At 35.6% G+C, this 23,022-nt stretch overlaps 1 protein-coding gene across 2 annotated transcripts in view; it reads left to right on the top strand.

Moving 5' to 3' along the window:
* Nucleotides 1-21,036, top strand: part of LOC120629586 (E3 ubiquitin-protein ligase RBBP6) — a 33,529-nt gene extending 12,493 nt beyond the window's left edge. For both annotated transcript variants that reach the window (XM_039898558.1, XM_039898557.1), the window contains 4 exons: nt 394-483; nt 1,261-1,458; nt 2,059-2,127; nt 18,040-21,036. In XM_039898558.1, the coding sequence (XP_039754492.1) occupies nt 394-483; nt 1,261-1,458; nt 2,059-2,127; nt 18,040-20,842 (3,160 nt within the window). In that variant the 3' untranslated portion in view covers nt 20,843-21,036. The remainder of the gene's footprint in view (nt 1-393; nt 484-1,260; nt 1,459-2,058; nt 2,128-18,039) is intronic.
* The last annotated feature ends 1,986 nt before the right edge of the window (nt 21,037-23,022 follow it).

Genomic DNA, 23,022 nt, shown 5'->3' with positions numbered 1-23,022 from the left:
AAAACATACCTTACCTTTGCTATCTCCTGTTATGGCGGATCGCTAGACTTTGCAGTTTTATTTATTGATTATAAAATTACCAATCTCACTTCGAATGTAAATAAAAATACGTTTTTTATAATATACGAATCATATATTACAGAAATACCACATTTTAGTTATTCCTTGTTATCGTCATCATGTCTTTTCTTTTTATTCGGAAATGATACTTTATAATATTATGTTTTTATATGACGCAATATTGTTTAAAACATTTTATTCTTTAAAACGATGCAATTTCTTTTTTCTGATTTAGTAATTTTGTATATTCGAAAATGTTTCTTTATTATATTGCGATCAGTGTTACATTTTTTAAGTCTGAATAGAATGTTGTCAAATAAAAAATGTTTGCAGATCGCGGTCTATGTCCCGCGGTCGCCCGCGCCGTTCGCCGTGGTCTCCCCGCCGACGCCGGACGCGCGAGCGTACTCTCTCGCTCACTCGGTGAGTTGTACTTATTGATAGCAATAGAGTTACTGTAGAGTAACTAAAGAGTTATCGTCTAAGTCGTCTGGTTATGAATCTAACTCGTTCGTTTTCAAAGAAGACGCGCCCATATTACGAGGGAAGGGATCTTTAAAACACGGTGGTCACAACCGCAGGGGCGGGTCTTCAAAATACCATTTTTTTTTCGTCACTTAGTCGATAGGGATGTTTTCATCTCACATTACTTTTATTTGGTTTGTCTTTAACTATGCAAGAAAACACTTTGGTAAAGTCTTCAGAGGGTTTAGTTTGGTTCATATTGTAATATTTGGATTTAATTATGGTTCCATAAAGCAATTGGTGGCAACAGGATTGAGGTTTAATGCAAAAGAGAAAAATTAAATAAAGCTGCAAAATTACACAAAAAAAAAAGAGTTTGTCTCAAGTAATTATATGAGCATACAAAGAAAATACGATCACAGTGTAAACCGGTATTCATACATGATACAGTTATGAACTTAATTATAATCATATCTGTTAGAGTACAAGTACACGCAGTAGAGTGCATAGAGAGTATGCACAGGATGTGCAGATTATATAAAATGATCAAAATCTTCCGTACGAGATAGGCATTGTATGATTATAAAAAGCCTACCCTTATGTTTTTATAACTCGTACTGGATTAATACAACTAATTTTATATCATCTCCATAACATACACATATGTGCATACCCTCTTTGCACGCCTGAGTACACGCAATACCTTTTTTTTGAATAGCTGTTTCTCGTTCGCAGATCTCCATCCCCGCGTCGGCGGCATCGCTCGCCGCTCCGTTACCGTACGCCGTTGCGTTCACCGATGCGTTCACCGATGCGCTCACCGTTGCGCTCGCCCTTGCGCTCACCGCTGCGCCCGCTGCCGCCGCACTCCCCCGCGAGATCTCCGCGTCGCTCGGCAATACGGTCGCCGCCACGCGCCACGTCACCACACAGGTCAGTCATTCTAGATGGCGATGTTTGTATTGTCTTTGTTTATTTATTTATTTATTTCACACTGACGATAAAAAAATTCATACTCCATAACTCTTATTATGTGTTACGGTAAATCATTCATCTTGACTTCAAAATAGTCCCAGAACGCTGAAGTCGCGTGTATTCGATTAAACATAGATCAGATTGATAAGTGTCAGATTTTCTATCTACATTTCCTTTTACGATCGGAGATCGGAGATTCCTTTTACGATCGGAGATTTAAATCTCCCCTTGGCACCCAGTTCAGTTTAAAATTTGCCCAACATAGTTCTCTGGCGTGTTGTACTTTTGATTCAACATAGATTAGAATACAAAGCTTAATTTGTTTTACGGGTTAAAACAAATTAAGCTTTGTTCAGAACAAGTTACTTTGTGTTTATACCCCGGAAACGATTGTGGGTAAATTTTAAAGTAAAGCGAACTATCTCTGGTGTTTACCTACTGAGAGTTCGATTAAACATGGTTAGCCATTCTTTTAAGCTGGAAAAATTACCTAGAATAGTTCCCTGGAGTTATATATAGTCAAATATGTAATCTTCAAATCTAATATATTTGTTCCAGATTTGCCGGACTATATGATGAACTTTTGTCGCCACCGCGTCGTAGTGTAGAGCCACCATTTGGAGCCAGGTACGATTGTAAAAGTCTAAATAGTGTCTTCGACAGCCCTATATCTGCGTCTAAGAGATTGCGTTTGTTCGTTGACGTTACGAGTTTGCCGAGCGGATCGAACCTGCGCTTGCGATCAGTGCCTTGCGTTTAGTTGCGGATTGCCATTTGTAGGCGTTTAAAAAATCTTATTATAAGCTAGACTTCAATGTATATTTATGTATAATAAAATATATACATAAATCATGAAGTTATCGTGCCTTAAAAAGAAAATTCACGACAAAGCGCGTGGTAAGTATTATTAAGTGTTTGACAGCGATAGTGGCGGTTGAAGGCGAGTTCCTGAGTCAACGCTGAGATTTCTTCACGGCTGTGCAGTATTCTACATGAAATAATATTAATTAAGTAGTCATGTAACAATATACATAACATAAATTGAATGTATTCAAAAATGGAGAACACATATCAATGTTTTGTGAAAGCTTTCGATTGTGTGTATTTTTTTTTTATTATTTGTGTTTTACCTACACATACAAGATATATCGAATATTTTTTTTTTAATTTAAAGTACATATCAGTAGTTTCAGAACCTGAGGGATTTGAGCTTGCAAATAGACAGGCTAGTGCAATCCTGAGTAATTTTTTACCAATATCCGCGTCGATGCTAAAATTGTGATATGCAGTTTTATCGACTGGAAGCGCAATCTAGTGAAACATTGATGTTTTTATCTTCTTAAATATCACCTATCCTGCTGGTTCTGGAATTTTGAAGGCTGAACCAGATTGCGTTATGCGACTACGTCGTATATATTTCTTCGAACAACAAACGAATATGCCAAAAAAAGTGTGAAGTTTGCGAATCATGACAGTACTATATAGATGCCCGATCTCTGCATGTGAACTAATGAGTAGTCGGAATTTGGGTAGTCTATGCGCACATTCTACGTATATTTAAACGTATAATGCGAAAAAGAAAACGAAGGGGTTTGTTTTTCGCGCTAGGCGTTTAAATATATAGGAATCAATCCGACACGAACGTATGCGGGCGAGTAAGCCGCATAACAAATAACGCATAATGCAGTGTGGTTCTATCATCATATGTACTTGAAAATTAATAATACATGTTGACAAATGGATGCTTATTAAATTAAGTCAAATTGAAACATGATTGCAACTAGAAGACTGACTAGAAATATGCTGTTTTTGTATTTTATTAATTAAATGTTTACTGGCTATGGCAGATGTCATATAAGCATTGAAAACTCTGTATTATCAAATGTATATATTTGTCGTTTTTGGTTTCATCGAAGAACACGTGGGCAGACGAATTGCTCTCTGCTGCTTTATTTAAGAAATGTATTTATATCTATATAGTTTTATTATATACTTGTTTAATTTATTTTCTTAATTGTTTCTGTGATAGTTTTATGTGATATTTTGGAGAAAATTTGTGATATTGTTAGACATTTATACATATTGTTATGATATAAATATTGTTGTTATTGTAAGATTAAGGGTTAACTGAGTAATGCACACTTTGAATAGCAAAGCTTTATTTATATAAATATAAAAAAAACTAATATCAGTTGTTAATTTTTAATGATAAAATTTAATACTAAGACTCATTTGATATAAGTGCATTGGCCAAATGATGGCCTTCGTCCACCATATCGACTCAATACCGAATTTAATATAAAAAAATCATTGAAATATGAGTTTTATGTAATGTGACAGAAAGTAAATAATACTACGAAACGAGTAGAACATTCGTTGCCCATGCGCCAGTCACTACAAACGTCACGTTATTTTAACACGATATAAATCCGAAATATCAATGCTGCAAATTTGCGTAGTCTAGTCTCCTTGCGTAGACTGCAGCTTTAGGTTCAACATACGCCCGTTAAGTCCACATAGGTTTTTCCTAATGCCCAATTCCAACACCTAAGGTGTGATTTTTCTGTTGAATGATTTATTAGTACTTTAGTATGATGAATTCCTGTCTTTAACGAAAGAGAGAGTGGTGGAAGTTAGTAAGTTGTGCCATGCGTATTCAGCAGGCGTATCTGCTTTTTCCAACTGTCTGTTTTTTCAAGTTGGCCTTTCCGGTGTCAATGATCCCTACAACCCAACTGAACTGGAAATCAAAACCAAATAACCGTTGGCTGTGGCAAGGGTATTCAGAGAACTTGCCTGAAATTTTATACCAACTTTGAGCTGAGACCCTTAGAGCATAAAACTGAAAGTGCCTTTTGTTTGGTCTGGTGGGATGCTTTGGCCGTCGCTAGTTACTACCCTCTCGACAACTTGGCTGCAATTTTATACAAACTTTGAGCTTATAGCCCCAAAGCATAAAACTAAAAGTGTATTTTGCTTGGTCTGGTAAAGGGCTTTGTACTACCCTACCGACAAAAAGGTTTGCTAAGCGATTAAGCGTTCCGGTATGATGTTGTGTAGAAACTGATTAGGGGGTATGGGTTAAATATAACTGCCATACTTCCCTAACAGATAAGCCCGCTACCATCTTAGACTGCATCATCACTTACAACCAGGTGAGATTGATCTCAATTTGTAGTGTAATAAAAATAAAACTGTCAACTGAATATGGTTTTGTTTTCGTAGTCGTTGCAGGCAGGTTGCCGTACCAGACCAGACAAGACCGGACCTAAGACCAGAGATCTTCGTAATAATTGGATGTACGGAATGTGGAGGAGTAGCCACCTAGCTCTACACTGGCAGTGTCCGAAATTTCCATTTGGTTCCTCGGTTTCTAACAAAACCGATTTTAAAGCAAGTCATTACGATTCGCATCTCCAGAATCGGAATCTCAAACACTAAGTAATGAAGATGTCCCAAAGGGTTTTAGATCAGATCAGCCAGTTCGACACAGACCGGTTGGTTCGCTAGTACCTGCTAGGTCGCCTCCTACGTAACATATGTCTAGATGAAGAAGAGGTAACGTAACATATATCTAGATGAAGAAAAGGGAGAAACTTCGGAGCTCTAGTTTGAGGAGTTGGTGTGAGGCGGCAGGCAGTATGTTGTTGACTGCCTGGTTTATTTTGGATTCTTACTTGTTAGCTGCCTCGTTTTGTTGCTCCAGAATTCCGAGGCATATTGAACAATTGGTCTTACAATAGTTATGTAAAGCCAGAAAGGTTATCTTGAGTTTTATCGTCAGCATGTTCTCTGCTAGCTGACTGCACTCGCTGTACAAATGGCTTTTAATTACACCATTTCCGTGGGAATTGCAGGTCAATTTCTGGTAAATGGCTACTTCCAGATATCCCTAATTGATCGAATCAGACCCCCGCTCATGAGATTACAGCCACCACTTTTCTTCGCAGGCTTGAGGTTTCAAGTTTGCCCTTACGAGTGAACGGTGAATATATTTAATGGTAGCCGCCTTAACTGTAAGTTCCATTGTCTTCGCACAGTCACCACCAGGTCTTCAGCGTATCCTAGGGCGCCAATGTCCAAGTTGGCCATTTTGTACAAGAGTCTGCAGACATAGCCTTGTGGTGATAGCATAGCAGCCCCGCCTCCATCCTCCTGATATTTCTGATCAAGTTGCTTATTAGCTAGAGTGCCCACTGATGGGAGTTATCGACTGCCCCCTCAATGTCCAGGGAAGCTGAGAATGTGATCTCTTTATCTTTTGAAAACTATAATCAAAATGATATGTGCTAGATATTTTATCAATTTGATGGGCATTTTAAAAAATGCGCTAATAATTCTTATTTTAAAATGAATAGTTTTCAAGAAATAAATAAATTATTTTATTTGATTCCCAGCGAATTTTGAATGAAAAATGACATTATGTAGGTGGGTATATCGTTATAAATACGGATGCGTTTTCGAAACACTTCAGTCTTGTTGAAAGACACAGATATAGCAAAGCTACCTCTTGGTCTTAGTCGTTATCACTAAGGAATAGTGGCTATTCAAACTTGTCAATTACTCTGAGTAGAGCATAATTTGTGCTGTTTTTTTGAACCTGCCCTTGCAGTAGGCGTGATGGGTACAATGCGCGGGTCTCTCGATAGGAAGCACATCTAGTTAAGCTCTATCCAGCATTTAGGATAAGCTTATGGATCTGAAGGACGACATTGCAAAGGCCATTTTCCATGCCTTAGGTACAAAGATAATTGGTCCATTTCTTTGGTGTAAACTCCCAGGCGTAACTTTCACCTTAAGATTTTTATCAGGTACAAAACAAAGCAAAACTTTCCAGGGCATGCAAGGAATACGTCTTTGAGTACTCGTTGAGAACCTCCCAGTGTTCAGGGAATGCGGGATGGTCGCAATCCATGGTTTGGAAAGGTCGCTTGTTTGCATTACGAATAGGTTTACCCCAGGACATGGCTTCAACTCACAAGCCAGTCCTGGCTTAGTTGGTGTGTTCAAGAATCCAGCCTGCTTTGTGAGTAAAACCGAGGAAAGACCGCCTCTGTTGTCTAAGCACCTCCCTTTTGTTTTTAGGGAGGAGATTAGAGCTTACTATTCTGGATACCTCTGGATCTGGAACACTGGTATTAAATAGAAACAGGCGTTACTTTGCAGAATTTCACGAAATATTAAGAATGTTAAGATTATTTTCTATACTCCGTGATTTTACCAAGAATAATTAAATTATTCAGTGTAAAGTCAACATCTGAGAATCATCCGGTGTTGGAACGAAACGTGCGTAGAGAGTAAATGGCCGAAGACTGGGGTGGAGTATAAAGGCTGAAGAAATTATAAATTACACCGTACAGATTCTCCTGCGTTTCGCGAAGTACACGAAATTAAGCTTAATTTTCATAATATGCCAACTCTGGTGCCGCCTGCTATGCCCCTGAGACAGGCTGGTTAGGTTCCCGCTTCACAACTACTTTAGATGATTTTGGAGCCTTGCTTGGCATCTATCTCCTTTGGCGGTTTGTTCTGTTGTCAAGCATCCGATTAAGCCAAGCAAGCGAGCAAGTTTTGCCTGCCTGAGTCTCCTTGAGTTTGAGATTCTTCCTGAGGAGCCTCCACATTTGTCTCGTGCTTACCCAATCAGTCATCTGAATGCTGGAGTGGTGTAGACAGTTTTGCTATCGGGCAGAACTAGCTTGCCGCAGGACAGAGGTAAAGAATTGTGACCTCCATCCTCCATCTAAAACTACACCATTTGATGCAGAGTCCATAAAAGTACCCCGCTTGGTAGATCTACCAGAGGTGGAAGAGACTTGGTTTCATGCAAGTCATTTTCTGAAGGGAACGTTAGTACATCTATTTGCCCCGGTTAAATTTATAGTTTTTAGCTTCATGTTGGAAATAGAAATTAAAATTTGTATATGATGCAGAAAACTGTAAGTAAATACTTAAAATAGAAATTCTATCAAGAGGAATGTTTATTTCGAGTTATTAACATTATCTTATCAAAAATGTTATTGTTAAATAATTGGCTTACCACTATTACTGATATGTGATTTTTATGAAAAGCTACTGTGTAGCTAGACCGCTACGCTTAACATATATTGGTTGTTTTTTATTAAAGTGACAACCTATTAGAATCCTTAAGTACTTGTGTGTTGTAAAATATGAAGAGAATTCCTGTGACCTATGTATTCAAAGAAACTCGTCTAATGTACGTAAAATTGTATGTTACTAAATGTATGCTGTAACACCTATAAAATAGTGCTATATATTTAACTATGTAATTTAGAAATGTTTGCCAATTCGCTTACAATGTTAATTTTTTGAACAACATATTTCTAAACGAAAATAATGTGGGCTGACTATGACTAAAACCGTGCGGGCTAGTCTCTAGTCACATTATAATTGTTTATGGTGTTGGTTTCATAGTCATTGGTGTTTTTCGTAATACTGTAATACTATAATTTATTATTCACCGTTTCGACCTTCTTTAATGTGATCGCGAGAGAACGATCGGACAAAGCGCGAACCAACTATTCGTGGCCATTGTTTCTATTCACCAGCAGCACTTGCCGGTTATCACCGCCCGCCCAATCCTCTATTTTTTTTTCTTTATTCCTCTATTACAAGACAGCCCTTCATTGCAATCTTACCGGGTGGTAAGTGATGACGCAATCTAAAATGGTAGCGGGCTAACCTGCTAGGAGTATGGTACCCCAGTTGATTTCTACGCGGCATCGTACTAGAACGCTAAATCACTATGGGGCACTTCATTGCCAGCAGGGTGTATATTTGAAGTACGAGTAGATTATGTTTATTTTATCAGTATTTTAGCAGTCTGTGTATATATATGTAGCTTTGTAAAGCCCTATCGAGCCGATTTTAAAAATTGGGTTTCGTTGGCTTCCTCTCAGTGTCTCACACAGACCCACACACACAACAACTCGCTACAACTGAACACAAATAGTAGAGCCTGTTGTCGGTGGCCACCTAATCCATTACGCACAAACTACGTTATATGCAATAGCGCCAAAATAGTTTGAGCTGGTTACATTTAGCACTGTTCATAAAAACATGTTCTGAAAATTATACATCGACTAGCTATTCTGGTGGGTTTTACTTTACCCTTGTTAGTTCTAAGGGTCGTTATGTGATGTTATTATATTTTAGTTTAAGAATCACTATCTAATCAACGTCAACTTTCACTCACGCGCAGTATAAACCTTGCGATTAACCTTGCATCTGAATAAATTCAGACTGACTGAGCAGGGCTACTTCGTATCTGTCGAAAAAATTTAGGTATTAATTAGCGTCTTTAGTAGCTTACAACTTAAATGATACAGTTTTCATACACACAAACACAAATGCCTACGCGCGCACAAACACACACACAAACCCACGTAAACACATACACACTCTCTCTCTCTCTCACACACACACACCTACGCACAAACTGATACATACACACATACAGAAAGACAGACACACACGTGCACACACACCCCCACATACATAAAAACACACACGCATAGGCACACACTGATAGACACATATCCACCCTCAAAAACCGAGCACACACAGGTATACACAAACACACACAAATACATTCAGGTACACAAGGACAGACACACACCCACACTCATTTAGAGGCGCACACACAAAATCACACACACACACAGGCACACACACACATACATACAGACACACAAGGCCAGACACACACCCACACTCACACACACATACAGAAACACATATAAACACACGCACACACTCACACACGATCAGTGGCGTGCATAGCTCTGATTTGCGTCAAAAAATTATGACACACCATTCGGTAGAATTTTCTAGGCACACTGATGATGATAATAATTTTTCCAACATATCATGTTTTAGCGGCTTTATGAAAATTATTAAGATCACAATATCCTTTGTCATTCCACACATTACGTATATTGGACAATTAAACACAAGGAAAGCAAAATAATAGATTGGTGTGTAAACAGCCGCTAAGCCAAGAATAGTTTTCGTAATATTTTTTATTAAACACTAGCCGTTTCCCGCCCGCTTCGCTGGGCGAATTGAAAAAGGAAATAAATTACATTTTATGTTTTATTTTTATTTATTTTTTCATATTTTTATTATTCTCCTTTTTTTTATTTTTGTATGAACATAAATAGGCCCCGCGGATAGAACATATCATCATCATAGCATCGATATTGTTTAGACTTACTCAAATTCCAAATTCCATCGATTTAGCCTGTATCTTTCATCCAGGTGATTTTTCTCACTAATATTCATTGTAACTTTCAATGTGCAATCATTATAACATTTCCGTGCCTTTCTTCCAAAAATTAATAATAATTGACATGAAGAAAAAAATTTGAAATGAGCATTGAAAGTTTAAGTTAAAGTCATTGCAAGTCTCATATGTGAAGTTGAAATCTGTCTAGGTTCAAGTGCGCCGAATTTTCTGTTAACTAAAATTTTCTCCGTGACATCAATTTTTTTATAGAAAATTAATTGTGCATGTTTTTTATGAATTCTATTGGAATAAGTAACTAAATTTCTTTTCCACATCTCATGTGCTTGGAAAATGCATTCATTTTAATCTGTTACATTTCCGCGATCCCGCAATAAAAGAATTCGTCGGTTATGTAGTCTGCAAAAGTAAAATGAATGTAAAATTCTTAGTCCGTTGATTGGATAGCTACATGTAAAGTTAAGTTTTTGAAACCTCTCAATGAGTTTTTCTCCGCTTTTCTCAGACTTACACGAATATCCCTACATACACGAGGATCCACACCAAATTTGGAGTCTGTAGAAGTTACAGGTTAGAAATAAGAATTTTAGATTTTAACACCCACCCCCGCAATTCCTGTCGGAAGTAGACTTTATTGAAATCCATTTTGAGATTTTCTTTATGTGAATAATAAAAGATTCCTACCATATTTAGAATTTTTAGAAGCTATATTTCGAAATTGAATTTTTTTTATTGTTAACACCCACCCCCGCGAAACTTATTGGAGGTGATCCATTGTAAAATCCGCTCGAAGATCATTTTTATATTACATATAGAACACTCTCACTAAATTTGGAGTCTATAGGAGCTATCGCTTGGAAATTGAAAATTTTCATTGTTAACGCCCCCGCAATCTTCTTTGGCGTGGGATATCGTAAAATTTGTTCATAAATCATTTTTACATCACTTATAGAAAATTCCTACAAAATTTGGAGCTTGTAGGAGCTTTAGCTGGAAAATTAAAAATATTAATTGTTAATACCCACCCCCGCAACCCCCTGTGGGGTGAGCTATCGTAAAATTCGTTCATAGCCTATTTCTACACCTCTTACAGAAGATTCCTACCAAATTTGAAGTCTATAGGAGCTATAGTTTAAAAACGGGAATTGTTCATTGTTAACGCCCCCGCAATCCCCTTTGGGGAATGAATTTCTTAAAATCTATTCATAGCTGACCTCTACATAGCAAAAGTAATATTCCTACCAAGTTTCACGTTTCTAAGTCTTATGGTTCCCGAGATTTCGTGGTGAGTGACTATATAGATGGGAATTCTTCGATTATCATCGAAATTTTTAACTTTTTATCGGGCTTTTTTAAAATTTTCTTACATACAAAACTTTCTCCTGACAATTCTGAAGATAAAAAAAAGCCCAATTGGTCCAGCCGTTCTCCACTACCGTGAGTAGATTCTTAGCTGAATGTAAAAAACCATAATCCGTTTAATACACTCTGTTGAAATCCATGAAAACAAAAGAATCAAGAGAAAATGCTTATCTTTTGTTTTTATTAGCGGGATAAATGTTCATAAAAGTAAAACAGCAATAAAAAAATGAAGGAATGTTGGAATTCAAAAAATAGATAGCCATAAACCATCTAGGAAAAATTTCGCATCGAATGGTGGTAGTTTCATGTCGATACGATCAGTGGTTTAGGCGTGATTGAGCCTCAAACGAAGACCATTTTCATTATATATATATAGATATAAAAGATACGTGTTACTTAACACCTTTTTTTGGGATATTTGTAACATTGGTACATAGCTTCCTTTGTGAATTTTACGATATAATGATAGAAATTAAAGTTGTCTTTAAGTACCTTTTCCAGGCACACCGAACCAAAACAAAGACCGCACGAATATGCTTTGATCATAAAATGAATGAATAAACTATAAATTAACCTTAACACATTAAACTATCACTACTCAAACTTTTATAAGTTTCTGAATTTATGCACTTGAACCGTTTATTTATCACCAACGCACTAGATAATTGATCGAAGGTAAACAATAATGGCGATTCAATATGCTAATATTGCAATCGAAATTAGTCAAAATTTTCTAAATTTAAAATGCATATAAAAGTTTTCGGAACCGACAGGATTTGAACTTGCGACTCTCGGGCAATCGCGGCCTGAGCGCTTTCACCAATTAAATAGTCAAAATCTGTCTTTAATATTTTTGTTAGTATGGGTACGAACGCTATTTAATTTTGAGATGTAAACAATAAATAAAAACAATATTTATTGTTAACTTTCTCACTTTACAATGATTCCTGGAAAACGTAAATTATTCATTTTTCAAAATTTAGACAGCGTTTGGTTCTACTGGTTTTGGTTGAAGACTAATTCGATAATATTAGTGCCCTAATTTTCTTAAAAGACACTGAAAGGTATTTAAATTTGTTAATAATATTTTTAATTCTAAAAAAGAATAATGACAGTTAACAACAATAACAAACCAAGCAAATCATTTTGTTCATAAAAAAATCAAACACATAATTGATTATACACTTCCGTAAGCAGTGCTTATAGACAGACACCCACACTTACAAAATTTATGAATGAATTTCTCACAAGACCGATGCTAATCTTGTAAGTACAAGCGCACGATTACAACATTACACGACACATACTGCTAACTCGCACGCACACATCTAGCATCTTTATTTGGACGTGCTTATTTTATTTTATATTTCTATGCAACAGTAGAGGGCTCTTATGTCGAGTGATTCATAATAATTGATTTACCCTGCAATCGTTAACATGAGATTTAAATAATAATATAGGTATTTTTACGTGATTTAAAAGGTAAATGCTTAGCGTTTACGGTTAAATATTAAATCAGAGTGGAAGATTTTATTTTGTACGCTATACGCCTCGCGCTGGTTTCGCTGTCGCCTGTCTAGCGACGATTGACCTAGAAGTGTTGCCGCTCATTACTAGATGGCGCTTTCATATATTTTTTACTTAGTGTTTTTTTAATTACAAAACTTTAATGGTCCTATCTAAAAGCTTTGAGAGTAGCACACGATCGATTGATTGATCCAATTTATTTGTTGAGATGGCCAATTTGATAATTATCATTTATGAACCTGTGGGTCACAATTGAATAAGTTGTCTTTGTCTTTTATGCATATCCGTAGTAGAATAAAAAAGAGACGTCGTTGGACTTAAATCTGATTGCCTCTTATCTCAGTGATAGATCCCACAGATTAAGTCCTACGATGTTTCTTTTTTATTCTACTACAAGTAAGCTCTTGACTGCAATCTCCCCTAAAGGTACATGACGATGCAGTCGTTAGATTCTATTGGTTAACCGGTTAGGGGTACTGCAGTTGTGTAATTTAACTATAAGATGTGGCCAGCAGCTCCTGTGACAATAAAGAAACAGTACAATACTGTATTTACTAGATGGTGATGGTGAACTTTCAAAATCATATAAATCGTAGTTAACTTTTTTATTCTTTGCAATGGAATAAGTAAACGTATGTAGCAAAACTTACACTAGGCACTCAGATGTTATTTTTAATTTGTGTAGGATGATTAAAAGTCAACATAATATTTTAATTTAAAAGTTTTTTATATCATTTTGAATATTAGAATTTGCAAATATAATAAATAAATTCTGATTCTGTTTCAGTGGGGTAAAATATACGATAAAATAATTTTTTACACGACTTAAATAAGTGGTTTTATCCATTCATATAATATTGTAAATGTTTTTAAAATAGAAAAAAATAGTAGTTTTTATTTGTTTTAAATATTCTCAGAATTTATTTTTGACACAAAAATAATTGTTTTGTGTTTACATTTTAAGACTGATTAGAGAAAATAATGATGGAAGATTTGAAATCTGCTATTTGTTAAGGAATTATCCTTAATGACTGATTTGAAATAGTCTATGAAGACAAGGTAAGATAAGCGAGGGGTAAAAAAAGAAACATTTTTGTAGCTTTTGCGGAACTATATTGAAATAATATACCTAATGTATAACGTTTTATTGAGATATGTGGTGGGGTTCACAGTTACCTTTGTAGAAAGGAAGGCCCTGCTTTTAGAAATTTCAATGTACTTTAGATATTTGTTTACAACCAGTGGCGTGCACTTCTTCATAGGTGCAATACATTTTATATAACTCAGAAAACAGAGTTTTTTTTTCATTTTATTTATTTATGCCATCTTTCTGCTTTATGCCTTCGTCAAAAACTTTTTGCACGCCACTAAGTACAATAAAATTGGCACCAATATTACCACCACGCTCTTCGCTGATCCTACAAGACCTAATCTACTTATGTTAGGCTTTCTGGATAAGTCTATTGTTGCCTTCTAGTGGTAATAACCTGTATACTATAACTGTTTAGTAAACTTTTTAAATACTTGTTATTAAACATTATACAAACACAAAATTTGTTTTAATTACATAGATTCCCGTTTTACTAGTACTGTAATTTTAGATAAGATAAGCTAATTTAATACACTAATTAAGTATTTATGTTAATAAATAGATGTGATTTGTTCAGAACAAAGGAAGGTTTATTGCGTTCATAAAGCTTTGCTGACTCGCTGTATTTTGTAATACAATGGCTGCCATAAAAAACCTCGTATTTTTTTTAATGTAGATTAATGATTGACATTAGTGAAACTCAAAGATACTGCATGTACTGCACGTACGTATAGGTCGATTAGTCAAAGTTGAAACGAGCAACCAATTTCAATGAATGTTTGTTACATGCTTACATTTCGTACTTAATCAATGATTAGGTTAATTGCATGACACGAAATATGCATGAAGTCAAATTGATTGATTAAGCCTATTTTAGTCTGCTATTTGCTTCTAGTAGTAATAATTATCACATAAATGTTTACTTTTCGTTCGGTTACCGAATGGTTTTTTAAATATGATTTTTTTACAACGAATGAAAAAAGCACGCTCTGTTAATCGGAAACATGCTGCTAAAATACTTCTTTGTCCATTTGGTGCACATAATATTTTAATAATAAATGTTATTTCACAATTTGAGAAATTAATATGTGCCGCCAAGCGATTTCTCACTACGGTACACCGTTTAGAAAACTTAAGGGACATGGTTAGCTCGCTTCAACATTACACTGCAGCATTACTCAGTATATCAGGTGAGATTGCTGTTAAGAGAATCAAATTAAATTAAAAAGAAATATATAGAGCGTCGTCATCTCATTGTGCCATGCGAAGATTCGTTTTTAAACACCCTAGGAGTATTTTATTGGATGGTTTGTGTATCGTTTTATTAAATGTAAAAAAAAAAATTAAATTACCTTTTTACACATGGCACAATCGCTAGTGTAAAGAAAAGGTGCAAGATTTTGTTAATCGACCTGTATCGGTTTAAAATTCCAGCGGAATGAAGTTTTATTAGTCCCCTATATTATAAAACGTAGCGGAATTACGAAATACTGTTGAAAGGTGCATAAGTATATTTCATAAAGAATCGCCCAGTAAAAATATTGAATCAAAAGAATCATATTGATTTTTTCAGAAAAACGAATTCAAAACATTCTTTGTTTTTTCTTATGACAACCCTAACTCTATTGAAGATAAAAGACCGACACGCCCATAGCTACGCGACGCGTATCTAATATAGTGACAGGATTCACTTGGTTTAATTTTGTATCTTTTGTTAGGGCTGTATCTGATTTCTTTCAGTAAAAACTAGGGCAGTGATTTACTCAAAAACTTTAGGTTCCACAGATAAGTCTCAGAGACATTACATAATGTACCTCTAAAGCCTGTTTAAGTATAATTTCGGTTTTCATTTACACGTTAATATAAGATAGGGGACAAGTTATGGTGAATGTACTTAAATTGAGTACTCTCCACAAACTAAATGTGTAAAATAATAATGTGCAAACATAACCGTGACATAACGTCGGAATAATTAGTATGCAGTGTTTTGTCTCAGAGATCTGAAATGGTGCTATACATATTGTAATGTGGAAAAACACTGTATAACTATTATGAAATTATGCCACGTTTATCCTATTGTTATTTAATGTTGAAAAATGTTAAAATTATTAACGACAATTTTTGCACGCCAATCCTCGCAGGATATGTGGCACTTGTATAAATTAATTAACACCTATGTAAACATTTTGCATGTACCATATTCCAGCAAAATAAAAATTGATTGATTGGTTTAAATAAACTATATAGTATAGTAGCGAAGTATAGCGATATCAGATAAGAACTTTTTGTTTAAGTACAGTAATATCAGATTAGAACTTTTCTGCGCATTTAACGCGATATTTCCCTACAGGCACTATTTCAAGCATGTTTGTTACCAGCCCTTAGCAAGAACCTTTAGCAGCTTATAAGCGCGTATACCTCCGAGCTTTTAGCGAAACCGCTCATAAAAACGAGCTGATATGCGCAAAAGACTAATCTGTTACCGCTCTCAATCGTTTCATGTCTATCTACCTCTTTTGACTGATGTTTAAGTGACTTAGTGTTACGATGTTCTTCATTGTGTCATGAGCGTCAAAAACTCTATGTGATAACATATTTGCTGTTATACTATTTTCGAGATAGATTTTAATGATGCACCGATTCCTATATTTTAATTTAAAAAAAAATATTTCTGCAATATTAAAAAATAGACTGGATTTGGTTAGGACGCATATAACTGCCAACTTTGAACCGTCGCCCATATGTCAAGGGGTATCTTGAAAATAGTTTAATGGCACCGACATAGTTTGAAAAAGTTTCTGTTTGAACTCTTTGTAAAACTTAAATAAAAAATATTTGTAGTAATAATTATTGGTATTATTTAAGAACCTTTTTTAAATAACTCAGCATAAAGTGATGGGTAGAAGGTTGGATGGTTAGGAAGCGTAATACTTTATCGTCAAATCAATAGGCAATGGGACACATTGTAAAAGAAAGGAAATTCGAGTATTTTTTCAAACAGATATAGGTATTAAATATGATGTCAAACATATTGGTGATAACAATTCTGAATGATGGTGATGATGAAAAATGGTTTTTGATATTAACTAATAAAATAAAAAAATCAAGTCTAATTGATAATCATTATATTATTCCCTTATTTCATTTGGTAATTCTACTGTGCTTTATTCGTTTTTAGTGTGTTAAATCCGTTGAATCAACTAAAAAAAATCGGTGGGATATCTATCATCGAACCCGCATTAGTATTTTACTATATATTTTGCTACAAAATTTATGATTTACAATTAAAGACGATATAATGAAAACCACAGTTTGCAGAATTACTTAGATATTTTATGTTTGTGGTAGATAAATAAAATCCTTTTCCAGGTTCTCTCCGTAAGGCAAAACTCTAATAAAAACTAATTACTTGAATAAGATTGGTTTGTGGCAAATCGCACAGTCTTACCTACTAAGTTGGGCTGACTGCCTCGGAGACGTTTTACGACCTGAACCATATCTGCACTTATTTCAGGCCGGTCAATTCAGATCGCGCGCGGGTATAATAAAAACATTTTCATAAGCTGTGAAGCCTCTAGAATTCGTTATTTCTATTGTTAAATTTTTTTTTATAAATGCGAAAGTGTGTGTTGTTGTGTCTTTCGATCACACTGCAACCGATAACAGATTGCGTGAATTTTTGCATAGACTTGAGTTAATGGGCCGCATAGTGACATACGGCTAACTTATCTACTTCTAACGAAAAGGCTACTCATCCTAAAAAAATTCACGGCTCTTATTGAACATCTCTAAAAGAGTAATTCTATAACTAAGTATCTCACTCTGAAGTGGCTGAACGGATTGCGATGAAATTTGGTAATTAGATAGGTATCTTAGGTATTGTACTGTATTAATTTACAGGTTACTTTTAATCCGAAAAACTTATGAATTTGTTTGTCGAAAGTGGATTTGTAGGTTTCTTCTTCTTTCACGCAACAACTTTTGCATGTATAAATTTAACTAAGTGGGGAAATAGGTGTGTGTATACAAATATTATTTGTATGTCACAATTTACATGTAATGTACGCATCGAAAGTGTCATCTATGTGCCTATTTGGATAAAGAAATATTTGACTTACACTTATTTGAGTATACTGAATATGCAAATAGCGGGCGAAGCCGCTGACACTTCTCCTCAATAATATACATACATTACTAAAGAAATATTTAAATTTGTTCAATATATTCATTCATAAGTTTTGATTTTGCCTACATTGATTTTGACGTAAACATTCTGTAATCTTATGTTTTGCAGGTATGGATCAAGACACAACGGTCCGCCGCCCGGATACCCTCCTCCTCTCATCGGAAAACCTATTCCTCCTCTTATGGGAAATATTACACAAAACGATCCACCGCCGGGATATCGAGGACGTTATGATCCTCCGCCCTTTGAAGATATTCCCCCTGGTGTAGATCCACCGGTTCCTGGATTTGAACCGTCTCCATTTGAAAAACCTGCTTTTGGTCCATCGGGAGTACTAGATCGTGATAGGTTGCCACCGCCTAATTATAGGGATCCCTACCGAGCTCCATTTGTTGAAGGACCACCTGGTTATAGGGATGCACCAGGGCTGCCAGCGGTTCAAGGCGATATACCTGTTCATGTAGGGGACCAGCCACAACGATTCAGAGATAATTTTAGACCGCCTGGACACTTTCGTGATCAACCTGTATCTTATAGAGATGGACAGCCTTATAGGGATCCTTCAGTACAAGCTCCATATCGTGACGGCAATTTTAGAAACGGACAACAACAACTATTTCGCGATAGTAATTTTAGAAATAATCCATATAGAGAAGGCAACTTTCGTGAAAACTTACCCCAAAATTTCCGCGATGGTCCTTCGTTTAGGCCTCCGAGTGCTGATTCCAGAGATCCCGCTTCTACGGTTCCTTATCACGATTCTAACTATAGGGATGGGTTCAGGGATGAAAATAACGTCAACAGAGACATGCGGACCAGCTATCGCACAAGTGTACGTACTAGATCTGGTCCTAGACGTAATCCTAATTCTGAACATGAAAGACATAGGGACAAAGATGGCAGAGAAAGAGACCGTGTAAATGAAAATCGTGAACCAACTGATAGAGCAGAACGACCTCGTGAAGTTGATAAAAGATCAGGCTATGATAAAAATCGAGAACCTCGGGACGATCGATTGCGTGAATATGATAGGAATCGTGATTATGAAAGGGATCGTGGACATGATAAATCTTCACCAGAAAAGAAAACGCGCATGTCCCCTAAGCGGGGAAGAGAAGGTCGTGAACGGAAACATAGTGAACCAAGAGGTAAATCTCGTGATCATGATAGTAGAAGGGAAAAGAAAGAAGAAAGAGTTCGGGATAAATCTTCTGCAGACAGGGGTAAAGATCATAAGGACAAGGAAAAGAAAATGAAGGAAAGGAAAAAGAAAAAGAGGGAGAAAGAAAAAGAATTAGAAAAGAAAAAAAAACGTGACAAAAAAGAGAAGAAGGAAAAAGATGTTTCTAAAAAAGATGATAATAATCCAGATAAACCTGGTACTCTACAAGTAACTCAACAGGAGAATATTGGAGTTACCAAACAACAGGTGGTTATTAAAACTGAGCCATTAGAAAACAAAAACCCTACAAAGGAGCATATGCCATCAGGAAACTCGGCAGAACTCAAAGATGTATTGTACGGCGATGAGACCGCCGGGGCTGTTGATAAACAAATCATAGAAAATTATATCAAAGCTGAAGAAAAAGGCGAAGACAATGAAAAAAATGAAAGTAAAATTCCAGATAGTAATGTTAAGGAGGAACCTTTTGATGGCATAGAACTTCAAGTTCCAGTGGATGAGTTGGAAGCAGATATAGAAGTGACTAATAACAGTAATAATAAGGAAATGTTAGCACCGTTACCCGTTTTGTCAAAATGGGAGGTTGATGACGATAATATAGAAAAGTCTAAGGAACCGGGAGAGATCACATCCCCTGAAGAAGAAGAAGATGGAGGAAAAGTTACATCAGAAGTTTTGAAACGTGCTGAAAATGCTATTTTTGCTAAAGCTATTAATTCTTTACGGCCCATCGAAATTAAAAAGATAAGTAGTGATCGTCTAAAATTGTATGGTGATGATGCACAATCAAAGAATTCATTAAGTAATATTCAAATAACTGTTCCTGTTTCAGAACAGGAACAGAGACCTATTGAAGCAAACGAAAAAAAGAAACGTTACTCTAAAACTCCTCCTCCACGGCTTTCAGTTAAAGAAAGATTAGGAGGTAAAGTTGATGATGTTCGTCGGACAAGAGAGCCCCGTGTTGTCCACAGTACAGTGGAGCGAGTGAAATCAAGATCAAAAACTCCAAAGCGTGAACAGATGCAATATCGTCGAGTAACGGTCGAAAGAGAGCGAAGTCGGAAACCTGATAGTAGAGTTGAAATATCAAAATCAGAAAAAAGAGTAGCTACTGAGACCATGAAATCTGATCATGGCTACCAAGGTAATAACCACAGCGAGTTTAAAAAAAGAGATTTAGGAAGATCGAAGGATGAAAAAAAGTTACCAAATGAAGTACGGGTGGGATCAAGTTCTCGGAATCCAGATAAAAATGCTATACCTAATCTTAAAGAGACTCAGGAACGCGAGAGAAAAAAGTCTACCCTCGATGAAGCACACTTTGAGCCTGATTACGACGAAAATGTTGAATCTGATAACGAACCAAAAGAAGAGATAAATAAAAAACGTGAACGATCACGTGAACCTTCTCCGACTGGAGTTAGTGAATCAAAGAAAGCCAAGTATGATAGTGAGACAATTAAGTTAGATCTGACAAATGTTAAAAAGAAACCAGACTCTGATAGTGAATCTACAACTGATTCCGAATTTTCAACGTCATCTTCTTCATCTGATGCTCGCAAGCGCAAAAAGAAAAAGAAACGCAGCAAGAAAAAGAAAAAACGCGCCGCTAGTGACAGCGATAGTGACTCAGAGTCCAGTTCCGATGATCACAAGAAGAAGAAAAAGAAGCGTAAGCATAAGAAAAAGTCTAGCAAGAAGAAAAAGAAGTCGAAACACAAGTAGATTGCTTAAAACATACTATAATATTATAATCTTTATTAAATAAGTTTGTGTTTTGAAGGTCACTGTGTAAGTTTTACATAGAGATACATACTACTAAATAGAAATGTTAACAACCTAAGTTTTTAGGTAAAATGGTTTATTGTACTACAATTTGTCTTATTATAGTCAGTTATTTACCTAATAAATTATAAGTATAAGAACTGCTTTTTATTTGTCCCTATGCTTTGTATAATTTAGGATGATAATTTTGACAGATACAATAATGTTAACCAAAATCGCGTTGAAAAAAGCTGCTCCCATAATTAACGATTTTCACTTCTCTCACGAACTTCACTTGGTAAGTTCGTTTTATTCTCAATTGTTTAGTCTTTATTTTTGACTATTTTTTTCATAGAACTTGGAGTCGATAGCTGCATGGCACTGCTACATCGCCAGATTATAATTAATAATACAAAACATCTAATATTTCAGTTCTATTTTTGATAAAATCATTCCCATTTTTGAATTTTACGTGCCATGCGACTGGCAATAGTGTGTAATAATTTCTTATTTTAAAACAAATAAATGCGTGATAGATTATTGCAAATAACATTAATATTAACAAATACAATAGTATTGTAAGTTAATTATTGTGTTAATTGAATGTTCGATTTCTTTTATATTAAAACCGATTTCGATGGTCTATAGATGTACTTTCTGCCCATCAATGAAGTACGAATATATTTGTATTATGTTTTACCTGAAAGGCGGTGATAGCCTAGTGAGTAAAGCGTCGGCTTTCCTTTCGTGGAGGCCGAGTTGGAGTGCCCCGGCACGCACCACTAACTTAACAGAAGGAAAACATCGTGAGGAAAACTGGCTTCCCGGAGTTTTCTCCATAATGTTCTCTAAGGTGTGTGGAGTCCACCCATTCGCACTGGGCCAGCGTGGTGGACTGCGGCCTTAACCAATTCTCTTTGTGGAAGAAGACCCGTGTCTTGTAGTGGGCCCGTAATGGGTTGATATGATGTTGTTTTACCGGAAATTAATACGAAACTTTATGGGCGTTCACCTGCCAAAATTGTCATCCTAAATTAGACAAAGTATAGCTTCCCTGCGGTTTCAGATGATTCAATTATGGAGCAATACAAGACATGCAATATTATCCAAATATATAATAAAATGTGTGTATCTGTTTGTAATATTGAAATAACCGTTTTTAACCACTTGTAAAAGATTATATATACGGTACATACACCAAAATATTTTTATTTATTTTTTTCTGTCTGTCTGTTTGTTCCGGCTAATCTCTGAAATGGCTGGCCCATATTTTGACGGGTGTTTTATTGGCTGGTATCTAATGTAATAAGGTTATGAGTAGGTGATATTCTGCTATTATAACTAGCTATACCACTAAAAAGCGTGAAATTTCCTTTTTTTGACAAAACAACCGACTTTGTTATAAGTAAAATGTAGAAAGTTACCATGTATAGATCATACATTTATTTATTTTCTTATTAAGAGCACTAACAACATGCATATTACACGTTTTTAAATATAGCACACGCACAAAAATATGGACTGAATTACAAGTGCACATGTTGACAAAGCGTCATGTAAACTTAATTTGGAAAAAAAAATCATCTCACCGATAAATGTTGGGTGAGTTTTTTCCTAACTATATACATCGTATTCCGTTTTATATAGTTGTATATTAGGAAAGTATCATTAATTTTCTACATTTAATTGCACAGACTTAAAATGTAGTAGAATATATTTATTTCTTGCTTTTTAGCTGTCTAAAAAAATCTGCGCTTTTTTGTCAATTTTTTTTTTCTCTTTCATAATAGTGTCACTATTACACACCTTTCCAATCTTTAAAGGAATCCTTCTTTTCTTTTAATACTTTTTGCGCATTCCCTTTAGTATAGATATCTTCCAGTTGTGATACACCTATCATAACTCTATCAAAATCATTCCAAAACATTTCTTTCATTGCATCCTCACGTCCTACGTCTGCAGCACATACACACTTATCATATCTACCACAAAGTTTTGTTGGATTACCTTAACAACTATGATTCGGTGTTTCACTCTGTTTACACCCGTCACCCGTGAGTTTTTCAGCTCACTTCCACTACAGAAAAATGTATAGCCCGTCCCAATTTCCCTTGCTTTTGTACCCTTCCACCTAGTTTCTT

This window comes from Pararge aegeria, chromosome 14 (assembly GCF_905163445.1).
Source record: "Pararge aegeria chromosome 14, ilParAegt1.1, whole genome shotgun sequence".
Lineage (NCBI taxonomy): Eukaryota > Metazoa > Arthropoda > Insecta > Lepidoptera > Nymphalidae > Pararge > Pararge aegeria.
Note: the sequence above shows the minus strand (reverse complement) of the source record. Positions and strands in the feature narration are given on the sequence as shown.